At 34.2% G+C, this 14538-nt stretch overlaps 1 protein-coding gene across 3 annotated transcripts in view; it reads right to left on the reverse strand.

The window, feature by feature from the left end:
• Positions 1-14538, reverse strand: part of LOC308633762 (ester hydrolase C11orf54) — a 19314-nt gene continuing 4776 nt past the window's right edge. The window contains exons 3-9 of one of the 3 annotated variants that reach the window (XM_081266809.1): positions 13867-13965; positions 10908-10981; positions 10624-10725; positions 9248-9424; positions 7948-8097; positions 5328-5444; positions 6-3863 (exon numbers count right to left, since the gene is read on the reverse strand). In XM_081266809.1, the coding sequence (XP_081122935.1) occupies positions 3690-3863; positions 5328-5444; positions 7948-8097; positions 9248-9424; positions 10624-10725; positions 10908-10981; positions 13867-13965 (893 nt within the window). In that variant the 3' untranslated portion in view covers positions 6-3689. Of the gene's footprint in view, positions 3864-5327; positions 5445-7947; positions 8098-9247; positions 9425-10623; positions 10726-10907; positions 10982-13866; positions 13966-14538 lie in introns of those variants that run through there. The other 2 variants (XM_081266808.1, XM_081266810.1) reach the window with 2 other exon arrangements.

The raw sequence follows: 14538 nt of genomic DNA on the forward strand, positions 1-14538 counted from the left end.
ATTTTGGCAAGCTAAGATAGCCTGAATGTGCCCTTCTTTGACACCCTGTGGGAAATTCAAATGTCATGTAGGAACCATCACACTGGAATTATCCTCAGTCAGCAAAAACCCAAGCCAGTTTCTTTTCCCTTTGTGTCAGGTCAATTTTAGACCTGCTTAGAAGCGTCCCTGCTCATTTTCTCTGAAAAACTTCATTTTGTGAGGAATAAACCCTTTCAACTTGACATCTAAAACAAATTAGGGTAGGGAGTCCATCCTGTTCAGAGGGCCACAAGTGTCCTTCTTTGTGGCACACACCTGTAATCCCAGCAGCTCCAGAGGCTGAAGTAGGAGGATCAACCTAATGAGATCCTGTCTTGAAATTAAAAAATAAGAAGAGGTGGGGATGTGGCTTAGTGGTTAAGCGCCCTTGGGTTTAATTCCTGGTACAAAAAAAAAAAATCCTTCTTTACAATACACCCCATTTTAATTTTCTTTGTAGCACTTAATACTACCTGGCATACATTTGTCTGTCTTCCCCGACTAGACAAATCCTCAATGTCTAGTGAAGTGTCTGGCATAATCATTCACTCACTCATTATTCAACAAATATTTATTGGCCAGTGTAATAGGTTTATGTCACTGTGATCAAAATATCCATCAAGAACAACCTAAGATGAAGGAAAGTTTATTTTGGCTCATAGTTAACAAAGGTTTAGTACATAGTCCCACTTCTCTGGACCCAAAGTAAGATAGGAAATCGTGGCCAAAGGGTGTGGTAGAGGAGCACTGTTCTGTTCAAGGAGACCAGGAATCAGGGAGAGGGAAAGACAAGGGCCCCAAAGAAAGAACCACCCTTGCAGGTCACACAGCCAATGACCCACCTCCTCCAGCAACTCGCCAGCTGACTACATTTACCACTCATTTAGTTCATTCAAACTAGGTTGATTAGGTTATTGCTGATTAGGTTATTGAATATAATTTTATATTTCATTTCATTTTCAAACATTCCTGCATTAATACAGGAGCTTTTGGAGGACATCTCGCAACCAAACCGTAACAACCCGGCACTATTAAGGGCACTAGTGCTATAGTAGTAAACAAACATCTTAGAATCATGTAGTTTACATTCCAGAGTACAGAGTAAGTGTTCAATACAAATTTATTAAAAAATACTAATCAAAAGTACAAATAAATGCTGGCGAGGATATGGGGAAAATGGAATCCTATGTATCATGGACCATGGTGGTCAGGTGGGTTTTTTGTCTCATGAATTTGAAGAATGAAACCCAAAGACACAGGGTGAGAGTAAAGTAATAAGAAAGCAGAGCTTCTGAAGAGGGTGGGGTCCCAAGAGAGGGTTGCCAACAGGTGTCTGTTGTCTAGGGGTTTTTAATAGGCTTGATCTATACCTAGAGGCGATTGGTAGGATGACAGAGGCCAATCAGCTCTAATTGTCCTCTTCAGCAAATCTGGAGAAAAGTGATTTCTGAGTCTTTATTAGCAAAAGGATGGTGGTGAGGATTTGTTGGTTCAAGAGGAAGTGCTTTAGAGAACATTTTGCAGTTGATCATTGCTAGGGGCTGTTAAGGACCTGTGCTTGTGGCTAGGACCAGCTGGGGTAGCAAGCTTCCCAGTCCTTTCTTCCTCCTTTTCTTCTCTTATACACTTTTCCCAGATATCTGTGGTGTGGGGGAAAGCTATATTCCTGTCTCACTTATACTGTTGGTGGGAATATAATTACTACAGCCACTATGGAAATCATTTTGGAGTTTTCTCAAAAAAACTAAATATGCAACAATTATATGATTCAGCTATAACCACTCCTTCATATTTATCCAAAAGGATTGAGGATAGCACACTTTAGACATACATGCATTCCCATGTTTACAGCAGCACAGTTCATAATAGTTAAGTAATGGAGTCAGCCTAGGTATCTGTCACCAGAAAAATGGTAAGAAAATATGATATTTATACATAATGGAGTTTTATTTATTTAGCCATAAAAACAGATAAAATTGTGTCATTTGCTAGAAAATGGATGAACCTGGACACCATCATGTTAAATGAAAGACAGATTTCATACCAGTGTCATATGTCATGTTTCTCTCATATGTGGAAGCTAATAAAGGAGGAGAAAAGGGGATCTTGTAAGAATAGAAGGGAGGCCATTAGATCCATTAGGATAAGGGAACCAGAGAGAAAGAGGGGAGAGGAAAGTATAGATACTGGAAAATTAAATTGATCAAATTATGGTTATATGCATGTAAAAATATACCACAATACATACAACACACTATTTTGTATAATTAATATGCAACAGTAAAAAAAAAAAAAAAGAGTTCATTGGTTTGATTGGGAATGCAAAAGCATGCAATGAAATACAGGTTGAAAACTAAAAAAATAGTATTTTTAAATGGAGGAAAGATTAAAAGGACATTATCAATACAAAATTTTTATTAATTTCTTTTTATTTCTTTATTAATTTCATTGCTTCAAAATAGTGCTTATTTAAAAATAGCACAAATTTATACTCACATGTTACAGCTAAAACTGAAAATAAATAGTCCAAAATATTATTTGAAGTGTGCTTAGTACTAAATTAAAGCACCTAAATTTGCACATTATTGGCATTAGCAAGAATGGAGAGTTGATTTTCTAGGTAATGATTATTGTAGAAGAATATCAAAGGCAACCATATAATCAGTAATTGAATTTTATATTTCATGAAGGGCATTAGTCACTTTCAGCAGTAACCTTATTGAAAATTAAAGTATGCTCACATAAATGTTGTATTTTGATGCTGTTTCTTTTCCTTTCTCTTACTGCAAATAACCAACAAACTGCTTCCACATGGCAATCAGAACAAGGGAAGAATCATGGCTAACCATTTTGTTGCTAACTAATGTTTGTGAAAGGCAAATTGCAAACTTCTGAGTATGGTTTAACTTCATGAAAAAGATGAAGGGCTTACTTTGTTTACCTTGTTCCATGAAAAAAAAAATTATACTCTGATTTCTGGAATGGATTTTTAAAATTCAATACAAAGATTCAACCATAAGCATTTCTTTCTTTTTTGGTACTAGGGTTAAACCCAGGAGTGCTTAACCACTGAGCCACATCCCCAGCCCTTCGTATTTTTTATTTTGAGACAGGATTTTTGTTAAGTTGCTCAAAGGCCTCTGTAAGTTGCTGAGGCTGGCTTTGAACTCGAGATCCTCCTACCTCAGCTTCCCAAGTCATTGGGATTACAGACATGTGCTACCATGCCTGGCTTTAACCATCAACATTTCTAAACTGATTTTGCTAATGCCTAGAAATAATCTATTTAGCAGTTTTAAGACTTAATTTGAAAAAATGAACATTATACAAATGTAAGTTAATGTTATTAGTACGAATAATCATGATTCCTAATTATATTTATATTTGAGATATAAACATATGATAGACTTTGCTTGATATTATAGAATTTTAAAAAAATGTGGTTGGCTCAATAAATTTATGTGAGCACTAAAAAAAAAAAGACCATCTCAAAATTATCTCTGTTCCCAATAATCTCTCTCAGATATATACCTGTGAGATAATATAGAATACAGTGTCATTTCAAAGACAAAAAAAGGGTTTTAAGTGATGAGATAATTTCTATTGGATTTTATATTAGTAATGAGTTAATTAATTAACTTATTTATTTTTGTTAAGCATAAGATGATTTAATCTCGTCCAACTGAATGGGTCTCTCTTGGTTGATCAATGCGATAGAGAAACTCTGCAGGTAAGAAGTATCCAAGATATTCCACTATATCTGGAGTCGTGTCATAATGATAGTGTCCACCTTCTCCATGATGACTAAAAAAATGAGTGTGTTCCAGTCGCAAATCAAATCCCTAGGGCAACAGAAAAGTTAGTATATACTCAAATTATTTTGATGAGAATTTGTTTAATGAGTGAGGATAAATTTTTTAATTTATATTACAAAGTTTTTATTTACTTATTTATGTATTTATTTTTTGTAGGGCCAAGGAAACCCAGGACCTCCTGCATGCTGGGCAAGTGCTCTATCACCAAGCTATATACCTAGCTCATGTTTTTTTTTGTTGTTTTGTTTTTTCTTTCTAATTTTGTGGTAGTGACACTCTACCACTCAGCTACACCCCCAGCCCTTTTTATTTTTTTATTTTGAGACAAGGTCTCATTAAATTGTTGAGTCTCATCTTGAATTTGTGTTCCTCCTCCCTTTGTCTCTCAAGGTGCTTGGACTGTAGTTTTTTTCTGTTTTTGAGATGGGGTCTTGATGTGTTGCTCAGGCTGACCTTAAACTCATGATCCCCCACCTTAGCCTCCTGAGTTGCTGGAATTATAGGCATGTGCCACAATACCCAGACCTGTTTTTATATTTTAGATAGGCATTACATTCACATGATTTCAAATCAAAGCATGCAAAAGGATATATTCAATTAAATGTGTCGTCTTCTCTCTTATCCTCACTGGTTATTTCCTTTCCTTACAGGCAAAAAATGGAAACAGATCCATGTGTATCCTTCCAGAAATATTTACTTTTACTTTTTTCACTCAAATTGTAGCTCTCTGTGCACCTTTCTGCTATTGCTTTTTTCACTTAACAATATAGCTTTGCATAATGTCTATCAGACCATAAGAGCTTCCTTATTCTTTTGTTACTTTTCAACTGACATTTACATTATTTCCAAATCTTGTGCTATTATAACAGTGTTGTTATTACTAACCTTTTAATTAACCATTTTACACAGCATATATTTAAAGATTAAATCCTAGATATGTAATCATATTGGATCAAAATATATAACCAATCAGTATTTTTATAGATACTTGGCTTTGAATCAGTCTATATTAATTTTTTCCAGTGTGTAGTATTAGAACACCAAAGAACATGATAGGAGACCTGAATCTTAGTTGTGATTCTTGCTATTCTATTTAATAGCAAGACTTTAGGTGCTATTAAAACACCTTTGCGAGGCATGGTGGCGTACACCTACAATATCAGTGACTTGGGAGGCTGAGACAGGAGGATTGCAAGTTGGAGGCCAGCCTCAACAACTTAGTGATGCCCTAAGCAACTTTGTGAGACCCTGCCTCAAAATAAAAAGGGCTGGGATGTGGCTCAGTGTTTAAGTGCCCCTGGGTTCCATCCCTGGTAAAATCCTGCTCTGGCTAACATAGGGTGGTAAGCCACCTTCGCCCTTAATTTTCAAGATAATTTTATAGACAACCTGGTTCTTAGATAACAAGAACCCAAAAGGTACATAAGTCTAAAGGAATATTCTAAAATTCAAGCATTATAATTGTAATGTTAAAGATAGACAAGGACTTACTGGGTCTCTGGAAACAAAAACTGGTAGACAAACCAAAGGAGCATTCATCTCATAAAAATATAACCATTTATTCACTTCTTCATCAGAGTTCAATGGGCAGGAAGAAAATTCTGCAGGCTACAATAAAAGACCATTAAACAGGTAAACATATTGAATATTATTTAGAATTTAAAAATTTAAAAACATGATTTCATTAAGTTAAAATTTTTTAAGCCTTTTTATAATTCCATTGCTTTTGGCATCAGTTAAATAAAATACTCTAGTTTTCCAAAGGGTAACCAGTTGTACAAACTAAAATTTAGGAATGAATAAAGGTAAAAAAAGGATGAGAGTTGACCATTGACTATTTTTTTATTATTTGTTCTTTTTAGGTATACATGATAATAGAGTGTATTTTGACACATTATACATAGAGTATAACTTATCCTAATTAAGATCCTGTTCTCATGGTTGAATGTGATATGGAATTTCACTGGTCATGTATTCATATATGAACATAGGAAAATTATGTCTGATTTATTCTACTGTCTTTTCTAATCCCATGCCCCCTCCTTTCTCTTCATTCTTCATTGTTTAATCCAATGGACTTTTATCCCCCCACCCTCATTGTGTGTTAGGATTCATATGTCAGAGAGAACATCTGGCCTTTTGTATTTGAGGACTGGCTTATTTCACTTAGCATTTAGTATCCTTTTTTTGTTGTTAAAATCAGGGATCAAACCCATAGACTTGCACACTCTAGACAAGTTAGGTAAGTGCTCTATCTATCACTGAGCCATACCTTCAACCTCCTAGTTTTATTTTTCAGTTTTCCTGAGTATATATTTCCTTTCTTTCTTTCTTTTTTTTTTTTTTTGTGTGTGTGTGTTTGTGTGTGTGTGGTGCTGGGTGGGGATTGAGACTGATCCCAACAAGTACTCTATCACTGAGCTATAACCCCAGCCCCACCATCCTAATTTTAAATGCCATGATTATTAAGTAACAAGGGGTAAGGAAAGCAAGACACTAAAATTGGGTAGAAGCATCAAAAAAGAATAAAATACTTTGAAATAAACTTAACCAAGAAGGTAAAAGACTTGTATACTGAAAACTACAAATTTTTGCTGAATTAAAGAAGATTCCAATTAATAGAAAGGCATCCTGTGTTTAGGAATTGGATACTTAGAAGAAATCAATACTAGTCTGGTTCAGTGATATACTTGCATGCCTGTAATACTGCACCTACTTTGGAGCCAGAGGCAGGAATATGGCAAATTCAAGGCCACTCTACACAACATAAGCAAGACTGTTTCAAAAAAAAAAAAAACCCATTTTTAAAAAACAATCTTGAAAAAAAAATAGAGATCTCACATTCTTGGTTTCAAAAGTTACTCCAAGTTGCATATGGTGGCACCCACCTGTAGTCGAAGCAACTCTGGAGGCTGGGACAGGAAGATTGAAAGTTCAAGACCAGCCCCTGCTTTTTAGCAAGACTGTCTCAAAATAAAATAAAGAAGGGTTGGAAGCATGGCTCAGCGACAGAGGGACTTTAGGTTCAATTTCCAGTACTACAAACAAGCAAACTACAAAGCCTCAGTAATCAAAACTGCATTACTGCATAAAGACAGACAGCCAGATCAATGGACTAGAGAGGCCAGAAATAAATCCTTGGATATAGGGTCAAAGGATTTTACAAGGATGCCAATAATATTCAATGAGAAAACAACAGTCTTTTCAACAAATGTTGCTGGGAAAACTACATATCTACATGTAAAAGAATGAAGTTGGTGGCACATGCCTGTAATCCCAGTGGCTTGGGAGGCTGAGACAGCAGGATTGTGAGTTCAGAGCCAGCCTTAGGAACCTAGCAAAGCCCGAAGCAACTCAGTGAGACCCTGTTTCTAAATAAAATAAATGTTTTAAAAAAAATGGTGGGGAAATGGCTCAGTGGAAAAGTACCCCTGGGTTCAATCCCTGGTACAAAAAAAAAAAAGAATGAAGTTTGACACTTACCTTATACCAAATATAAAAATTAATTCAAATGGATCAAAGATCTGAATGTAAGAGCTAAAACTTTTAGGAGAAAACAGTGGAAAATTTCATGACATTGGGTTTTGTCATGATTTCTTAGCTATGACACCAAAAGCATAGTCAACAACAGCAAAATAAATAGCTAAGTGTAGTTGTGCATGCCTGTAATCCCAGTGACTAAGGAGGTTGAAATAGCAGTATTCCAAGTTTAAGACCAGCCTAGGCAATTTTGCAAGACTCTGTTTCAAAGAAAAAAAATTTTTTTTTTTTTAAAGATCTGGGATGTCACTCAGTGGTAGAGCATCCCTGAGTTTAAATCCCCAGTACCTCAAAAAGAAGAAAAAAAAAATCTCGATCTTACAAACAAGCACATTGAAAAAAAGTTCCAATATAGTAATGTGAAAAAAGAACTCTACCTCATCATTATTTAGTATTATGACTTACAGTATTGTCATCTAAACTTTTAAGTAATATACTCACAACAAAAGGATTTGTTTAGTGTGTATTTAAAGGTAGAATTCCCAATGTATTTAAAAATTCTGAGATATTAATTTAAGCATGTGCACATATATATATCCATACATATGAGTATACATACATAGGCCCTTACCATAATGTGAGCCTTTACTTTTCCCTTCTGAACTATAAAAGTACCTCCCATCCCTACAGGCTTGTCTCCATATTGTTTTTCCAGAGTTTGTCTCATACAAGTCACAAAATTAAGTTGTCCAGTTCTTCGTTTGGCTTTTACCTCAATGACCTATAGAAGATATAAATATACATTATATTGGATAAGCTGTAAAATTTTATTTAATGACTAAATATAACATGGTATAACTTAATACCATCAAGCAATATTCTGTTTGCTTAGTATATCCAAATGTAAGCTGAGGTGTCTCAATCCCCTGAGTCTTCATCAACCATATGTATATTATACACACACACACACACACATATATATATATATATAGTCCTGCATATACACACATACATTATTATATGTAACTTTAATAAATAAGTTAATAATAATAATATAAATAAATTCATATTTTCTTGAATTAAGTGCTACACTGAACTGTAGAGACTCTTAACATATATGTCAAGGGGATAAAAGGCTGAGAATTCCCTAGCTTGAAGGGTTTAACCTCTGGTAAATGGGGTAAAGGAAAAATGATTAAATTTTCTCACTTCCTGTAAAATACTGGACTTTGTTTTCTCCATTTTATTAGGTATTTTTACTTCACTACCTCATTTCTCAAAGTAATTGGGGTGGCTATATCTTACAAAATCTGAGAGTCCTCACAAATACCAACACTGAAATCATTTTTTTTTTTTGTGCACTAATCAAAAGAAAATATGAAGTGAGGGGCTGGGATTGTGGCTCAGTGGTAGAGCGCTTGTCTAGCATGTGTGAGGCACTGGGTTAGATTCTCAGCACCACATATAAATAAATTAATAAATAAAATAAAGGGCCATCGACAATTTAAAAAATATTAGAAAAGAAAATATGAAGTGAGACATTAATTATCCTTATCCTTCTTTCACTCTAATGTTTTGCTACCCCCATTTCTATCTAACACAACATGTTACCAGTCAGGAATAAGCGAATTTCCTATTTAATACCTGTAAGTAGATATTATTTATTTAGCCACAAAGTTCATATAAATGACTCACTTCCCAAATTAGTTAGAAAAAGGTATCGCCTATTAAATATTTATTAACATTGATTTTAGATAAGACTTTTACTCTGCCTATACTATTCTGAATCTTTCATAACTGGGTTAAATAAAGACCTTTAACTGTAGTACCTCTGATTTTCTTAGAAAAACCATATTTAGGGCAATAAAAATTCTAATTTTTAGCTATCTGAGAACATTTAAAGACTTCTGTGTTTTTATAGACAAAATCACCTTGCCAGATTGGCCCTCGCTGGCAAAAAGATTAGCCAGTAATGCACATCCAAAATCATGGTATTTCTGGCTGTATTTCTGTAATAGGCATCCTCCATCTGCAGGGTTAATACGAGCAAAGTAACTTCCATTCACAGGAGGGTTGTGTTCACTTTCTGTTTGAATAACTGGCATAAACTGAAAAAAAAAAATTAGTCAATCTTAGTATCTCTGTGCAGAGAGGGTATCTTGAGTCATATAACAACATATTTTATCTCAGACTTTAAGACATTCATTTCAAATTTTACTGAGAATACATGATTAGTCTCCAGAAACACACACACACACACACACACACACACACACACACATAAAAGAAAGAAACATACTTCCCCAAAATGTGGGGATAGGAAGCATCTAATTTTAAATACAAAATACTGGAAAAGATACTTTATAAAATGTCTACAATATTTGTTATATTGTTGATATAAATTGGAATATTCGCTTGAAAATGTTCAACTTCAAATTTTAACCCTTTTTTCTATCTTAAATACTGGAACTTGTATGACTACTAAGAGTCACATCTATTATGGACAGACGAAAGAGGTCATTTAGTCTTGTAGTCAGGATATATGAAGTAATAGTGATATTTTAAGATTACACAAACAAGTATTATATATTATATATTACTGGTATATATCACCTATACTAAGTAATAATATATTATAATATTAATAGTATTAATAGTGATTAACATTATTCAGCATAAATGACATACACTAGTAATAGCTATTAACTTTGATAAATAACCATCATACTATTTTAATAGTTTCCTACTATTTGTAAAGAGGTGACTACATCATGAAATATTCCACTCTTCTAATCCAAAACTGCCTTTATATCAAAAGCAAAGATTTATAGAGAAGCATGGAATCCTATAATATATAATGATAAAAATCTAGGGCTGGGGTCGTAGCTCAGTAGTTGAGTGCTTGCCTTGCATGCATGAGGCACTGGGTTCAATCCTCAGCACCCATAAATAAATTAAATCAAACAAAGATATTGTGTCTGTCTACAACCAAAAAAATGTTTAAAAATATATAATGATAAAAATCTTTTACATTTCAAGGCCTTCAGCAGGATACCTTAGGACTGTGGATTCATCTGAGGTTTAACCTAGTCCCTAAGAGAAACTGAAACTAAAGATTAGTGTCTTTTTATAGCTAGATCAGTTAGAACATGTGATATTGTCCAAATCCATACCAAGCAGTGCCAATCTGGAGAGATATGATATCTACCACCCACAACACTCAGAAAGTGGGCTTTTTTGGTAGGGAATTAAATGGAAAAGGATAAACCAAAAGTCAAATCAATAAAATAATTATATATAAGCTTACCTCAGAATTGAACCCAAGAGTCTGAAATGGGCCTGCCCCTGCTCCAAGAATAAAGGCTCCAGGCAAGTTGATTTCTTTTGCAATTATATTCAGATCATAAACCTAAAAAGAAGAAGAAAATTATTTAAATCTTAACTTATAAAAATTTCCTGGTTTATTTTTTATTACTGAGTCCATTAGTATTTCTATCCCTGCCACATTGATCAACAGGTCTTCTGATAATAAATAGGAATCAACCAAGTTCTATAACCTTCATATGAATATGAAGAGTAAAATACACTTACTTTCTTTTTGTTTACAAGAGGAATTAAGTAAGGCACACCTCCTACTTCTGCAATTCTAGTTTTCCCACAGATGCCTAAAAAACACAAGCCATCTTAAAAATAGGCAAATATAATTTACATATAAAATGATGGAAGTCATCAAATTATTAAGAATAAATAATTTCTTCAGTCTCATAGTTTTGCAAATAGCAGGTTTAGAAGATGTAAGTAGCTAGTACTCCTGTTCTATTTTAAGTACCTGTGTCTCCAATACCATCATGACTAAGTATGGCTTGATAGAGGTGACAGCATAAAGGCAACTGAAAGTTGATGATAGGGTGAGGGCTAGAATTGGAGTCAAAGTTTGGATTGGGTGAGGTTTCTCAAATTAGTCTTAAACCTTTAAAAACTATTTTTTTGTGGCTGTTTGATTTCTTGTCTTTTTATTTTTATTTATGGTTAAAATCTTTTTTAAATTTAAAACATTTTTCTCTGGTAGAATATATGTTCTTTAGGTCCATATTGCAAGATCCTCTTATAAATTACTTATTCCCAAGATTGTTTATACTCATGATAAGTAATTAAAGATAACTTTAGATGCTAGATATTTTCTACTTAATTTTTTTTTTCTTTTCTGGTGCTGAGGATTGAACCCAAGGCCTTATGCCTACTTAGAACACACTCTACCAATGAACTACACCCCAGTCTTCCTACATTTTTAATTATCATCAAAGTACAAGGCTGTGGATTCATCTGAGGTTTAACCTAGTCACTCAGGCAGTTATGGCCAAACTATGAAATATGTAGACACAATTTAGGAGAAGGCACTTTTCTTTTAAGTATAGGGTAGAAAATAAACTACCTTTTGTTTGAGAAAAAGTGGTCTTGACAGTTTCCTGCTCACATATTACATAGTAAAGTAGATATGATTGCTCTATTTCTTCAGCTATGCAGAGGGGTAGATGTAGAATTTTATAGGTCCCTTTTGTAGTTGGGGATATAGGAAATGTTTTTCACGAATAAGCAGAGCTTATGAATAGATAAGACTCTACTCATAAGTGATAGTGAAGCTGAAGCCTAAAGGAACAATTAGGTGACTCTATTTATAGTCCAGGGAAAAGACAAATAATAGCTCAAAACGGTGACTGTAGAGATGGAGAAAAGGAAAATATAGAAAGAAGAAAGAAAATAAGCATCTAGAGTGAAGTAATGAGTTAAATTTTAGATGTGTTGACTTGTCCTTAATATATATAGGACGATATGTTCTACTGGCAGTAGAAATACTGATCTGTAGATATCTGGGTGGAACAGATTTTGTTGTATCTAGTCGGTAATTAAAACCACGAGTACACACACACACACACACACACACACACCAAAAAAAAAAAAAAACTCGAGAGAGAGAGTACACAAAATAAGATGATAAGAAACAATTCTGGGGGCTGGGGATGTGGCTCAAGCGGTAGTGCGCTCGCCTGGCATGCGTGCGGCCCGGGTTCGATCCTCAGCACCACATACCAACAAAGATGTTGTGTCCGCCGAGAACTAAAAAATAAATATTAAAAATTCTTTCTTTCTCTCTCTCTCTCTCTCTCCTCTCTCACTCTCTCTTTAAAAAAAAAAAAAAAAGAAACAATTCTGGAAAATATCAATACTTAAGAGCCTGCTATAAAGAGAAAGGAGCTAGGAAAAAATAAGGAAGGAGGTAGGAACCAAAGAAGAAGAGAAAAAATGTTGAGCAAAAGATGCCAGACACAACAAGAGAAACCAGAGAGAGAGGAGAGATCACTAAAGGGAAAATGTCAGGCAGTGATGGCCAAACTATGAAATATGTAGAGATGAAGTAATACTCATAAATGAACCAAGGCTATCAGTGACCTGAGTGAGACCAATTCACATAGAAAATGTCTAACCATGTTTGAGAAAGATCTCTCTCTCTCTCTCTCTCTCTCTCACACACACACACACACACACACACACACACACATCCCTGGCTTCCAGTACTATCGTTTCCTGACTCTCATATGATTGATCAGAAGTTTTTCCAGGTATAGCCTTTGGAAGACACAATTAAGATTAACCGTTTTTTTCTTCCCTGTATTCTTCTATGTTTTCTGATTTTTATTTTATTTTAATTAATTAACTAGTAAGGAGAATATATCACTCCTTCCTATAGAAGAAATATGGCTATCCAAAAGTATTGTGAATGATTTCACAGTGCTAAGAGAAATTGCCATTTGGAAACAAACCTGCTGGAGTTTACAGTTCTAGTTAAAGACTGCTTAAGGTGAAAAGACCCAACAAGAACATTCAACTAAAGTCCCCTTATGTTCATGTATCTGAGGCTGAGATAAATTAAATGGTTTACTCAGGTTAATTAAATTCTTATGTGGTAGAGACAGAACTAGAGTTCAGGAATTCTATGGCAAACTATTTTTTAACAAAGATATCAATTTCATAGTAAAACAACACTGTATTATCTCCAAATTCCTCATATAGTAGGTTATATTAGGAGAAGTTTAGATTTCTAAAGCATACAAACCTACATTCAAATCCTGATTATGATTCACACAGAGTTTACTCTCTCTCAACCTCAGTTTTCACATCTACTGGACCTAGTACTTGTACCAAACATTAAATAAGCCTTTTAAGATTATTTCTGGTCCTGAATAAATAAATAAAAACAAAAATTAAAGTAAGTTTCCCTAACAGTAATTTGAACAAAACTCTCATGTGTTACCAATATTCTAGCCTATTGTATATTATATAACCAAGGAAGTTACAAAAATTACAAAATACAATCTTTTTCCACAAGGTTACAAAATGAAATTTCACCAACACCAAAAAATAAGAGCACAAAAATTACGCACAATTTAGCCTAAAAGCTATGAAAATATCCTTTATTCATAGATAAAAATAACACTGGTTTCAAAAAATGATTACAAGTAAAAACCAGAAGCATATTGCAAAAACTGCTTACCTTTTACAGGAAAGGTAAATGGTTCCTTAGTCAAATCAGGGCAATCAACTACAGACACTTGGACATCAGCAAAGTTATCTTTTAGTCCCTTCTGCATAACTAATAAAGAGAAGAAAAAGGGTTATTTAACATTAGGGAAAAATTTGGCCATCATATATCAAATTTTCCTTCAAATTTTCTGCATCACACTCCTAACCTAAACTTGTGTAATAAAAAAAAGAGTGCAGAAATGGTCTTCTATTTTTATTTTTTCAGGTCCTAGGGATTGAACCCTCGGCCTCAGGCATGCTAAGCACAGGCTCTACCACTGGGCTATACCATCAACCAAGAAATAGTCTTACTTATGAACTTAGACTTTGACATAATCCGAAGTTATAAGACACAAACATAATCTTATCCACAGTGATTATAAACTTCTGAAGATAAAAAGACTACACTCAGGTGAGGACCACCTTTCTTTAAGGGAGATTCCAAAAACTTATTAAAGTGTAAATATTTAAACTCTTTAAAAAGTAGGCAATCACATGCAACACAAGGAAGACTACAGACAAAATGTTGAGCAAAAGAAGCCAGACACAACAAGAGTAAAGACTGTATGATTTAACTTTATGTATTTCAAATAGGCAACTGATCCACAGTGATAAAAGTCAAAACAGTGGTTACCTCTCAGGA

Source organism: Spermophilus citellus, assembly GCF_964194105.1.
Source record: "Spermophilus citellus genome assembly, chromosome: 2".
Lineage (NCBI taxonomy): Eukaryota > Metazoa > Chordata > Mammalia > Rodentia > Sciuridae > Spermophilus > Spermophilus citellus.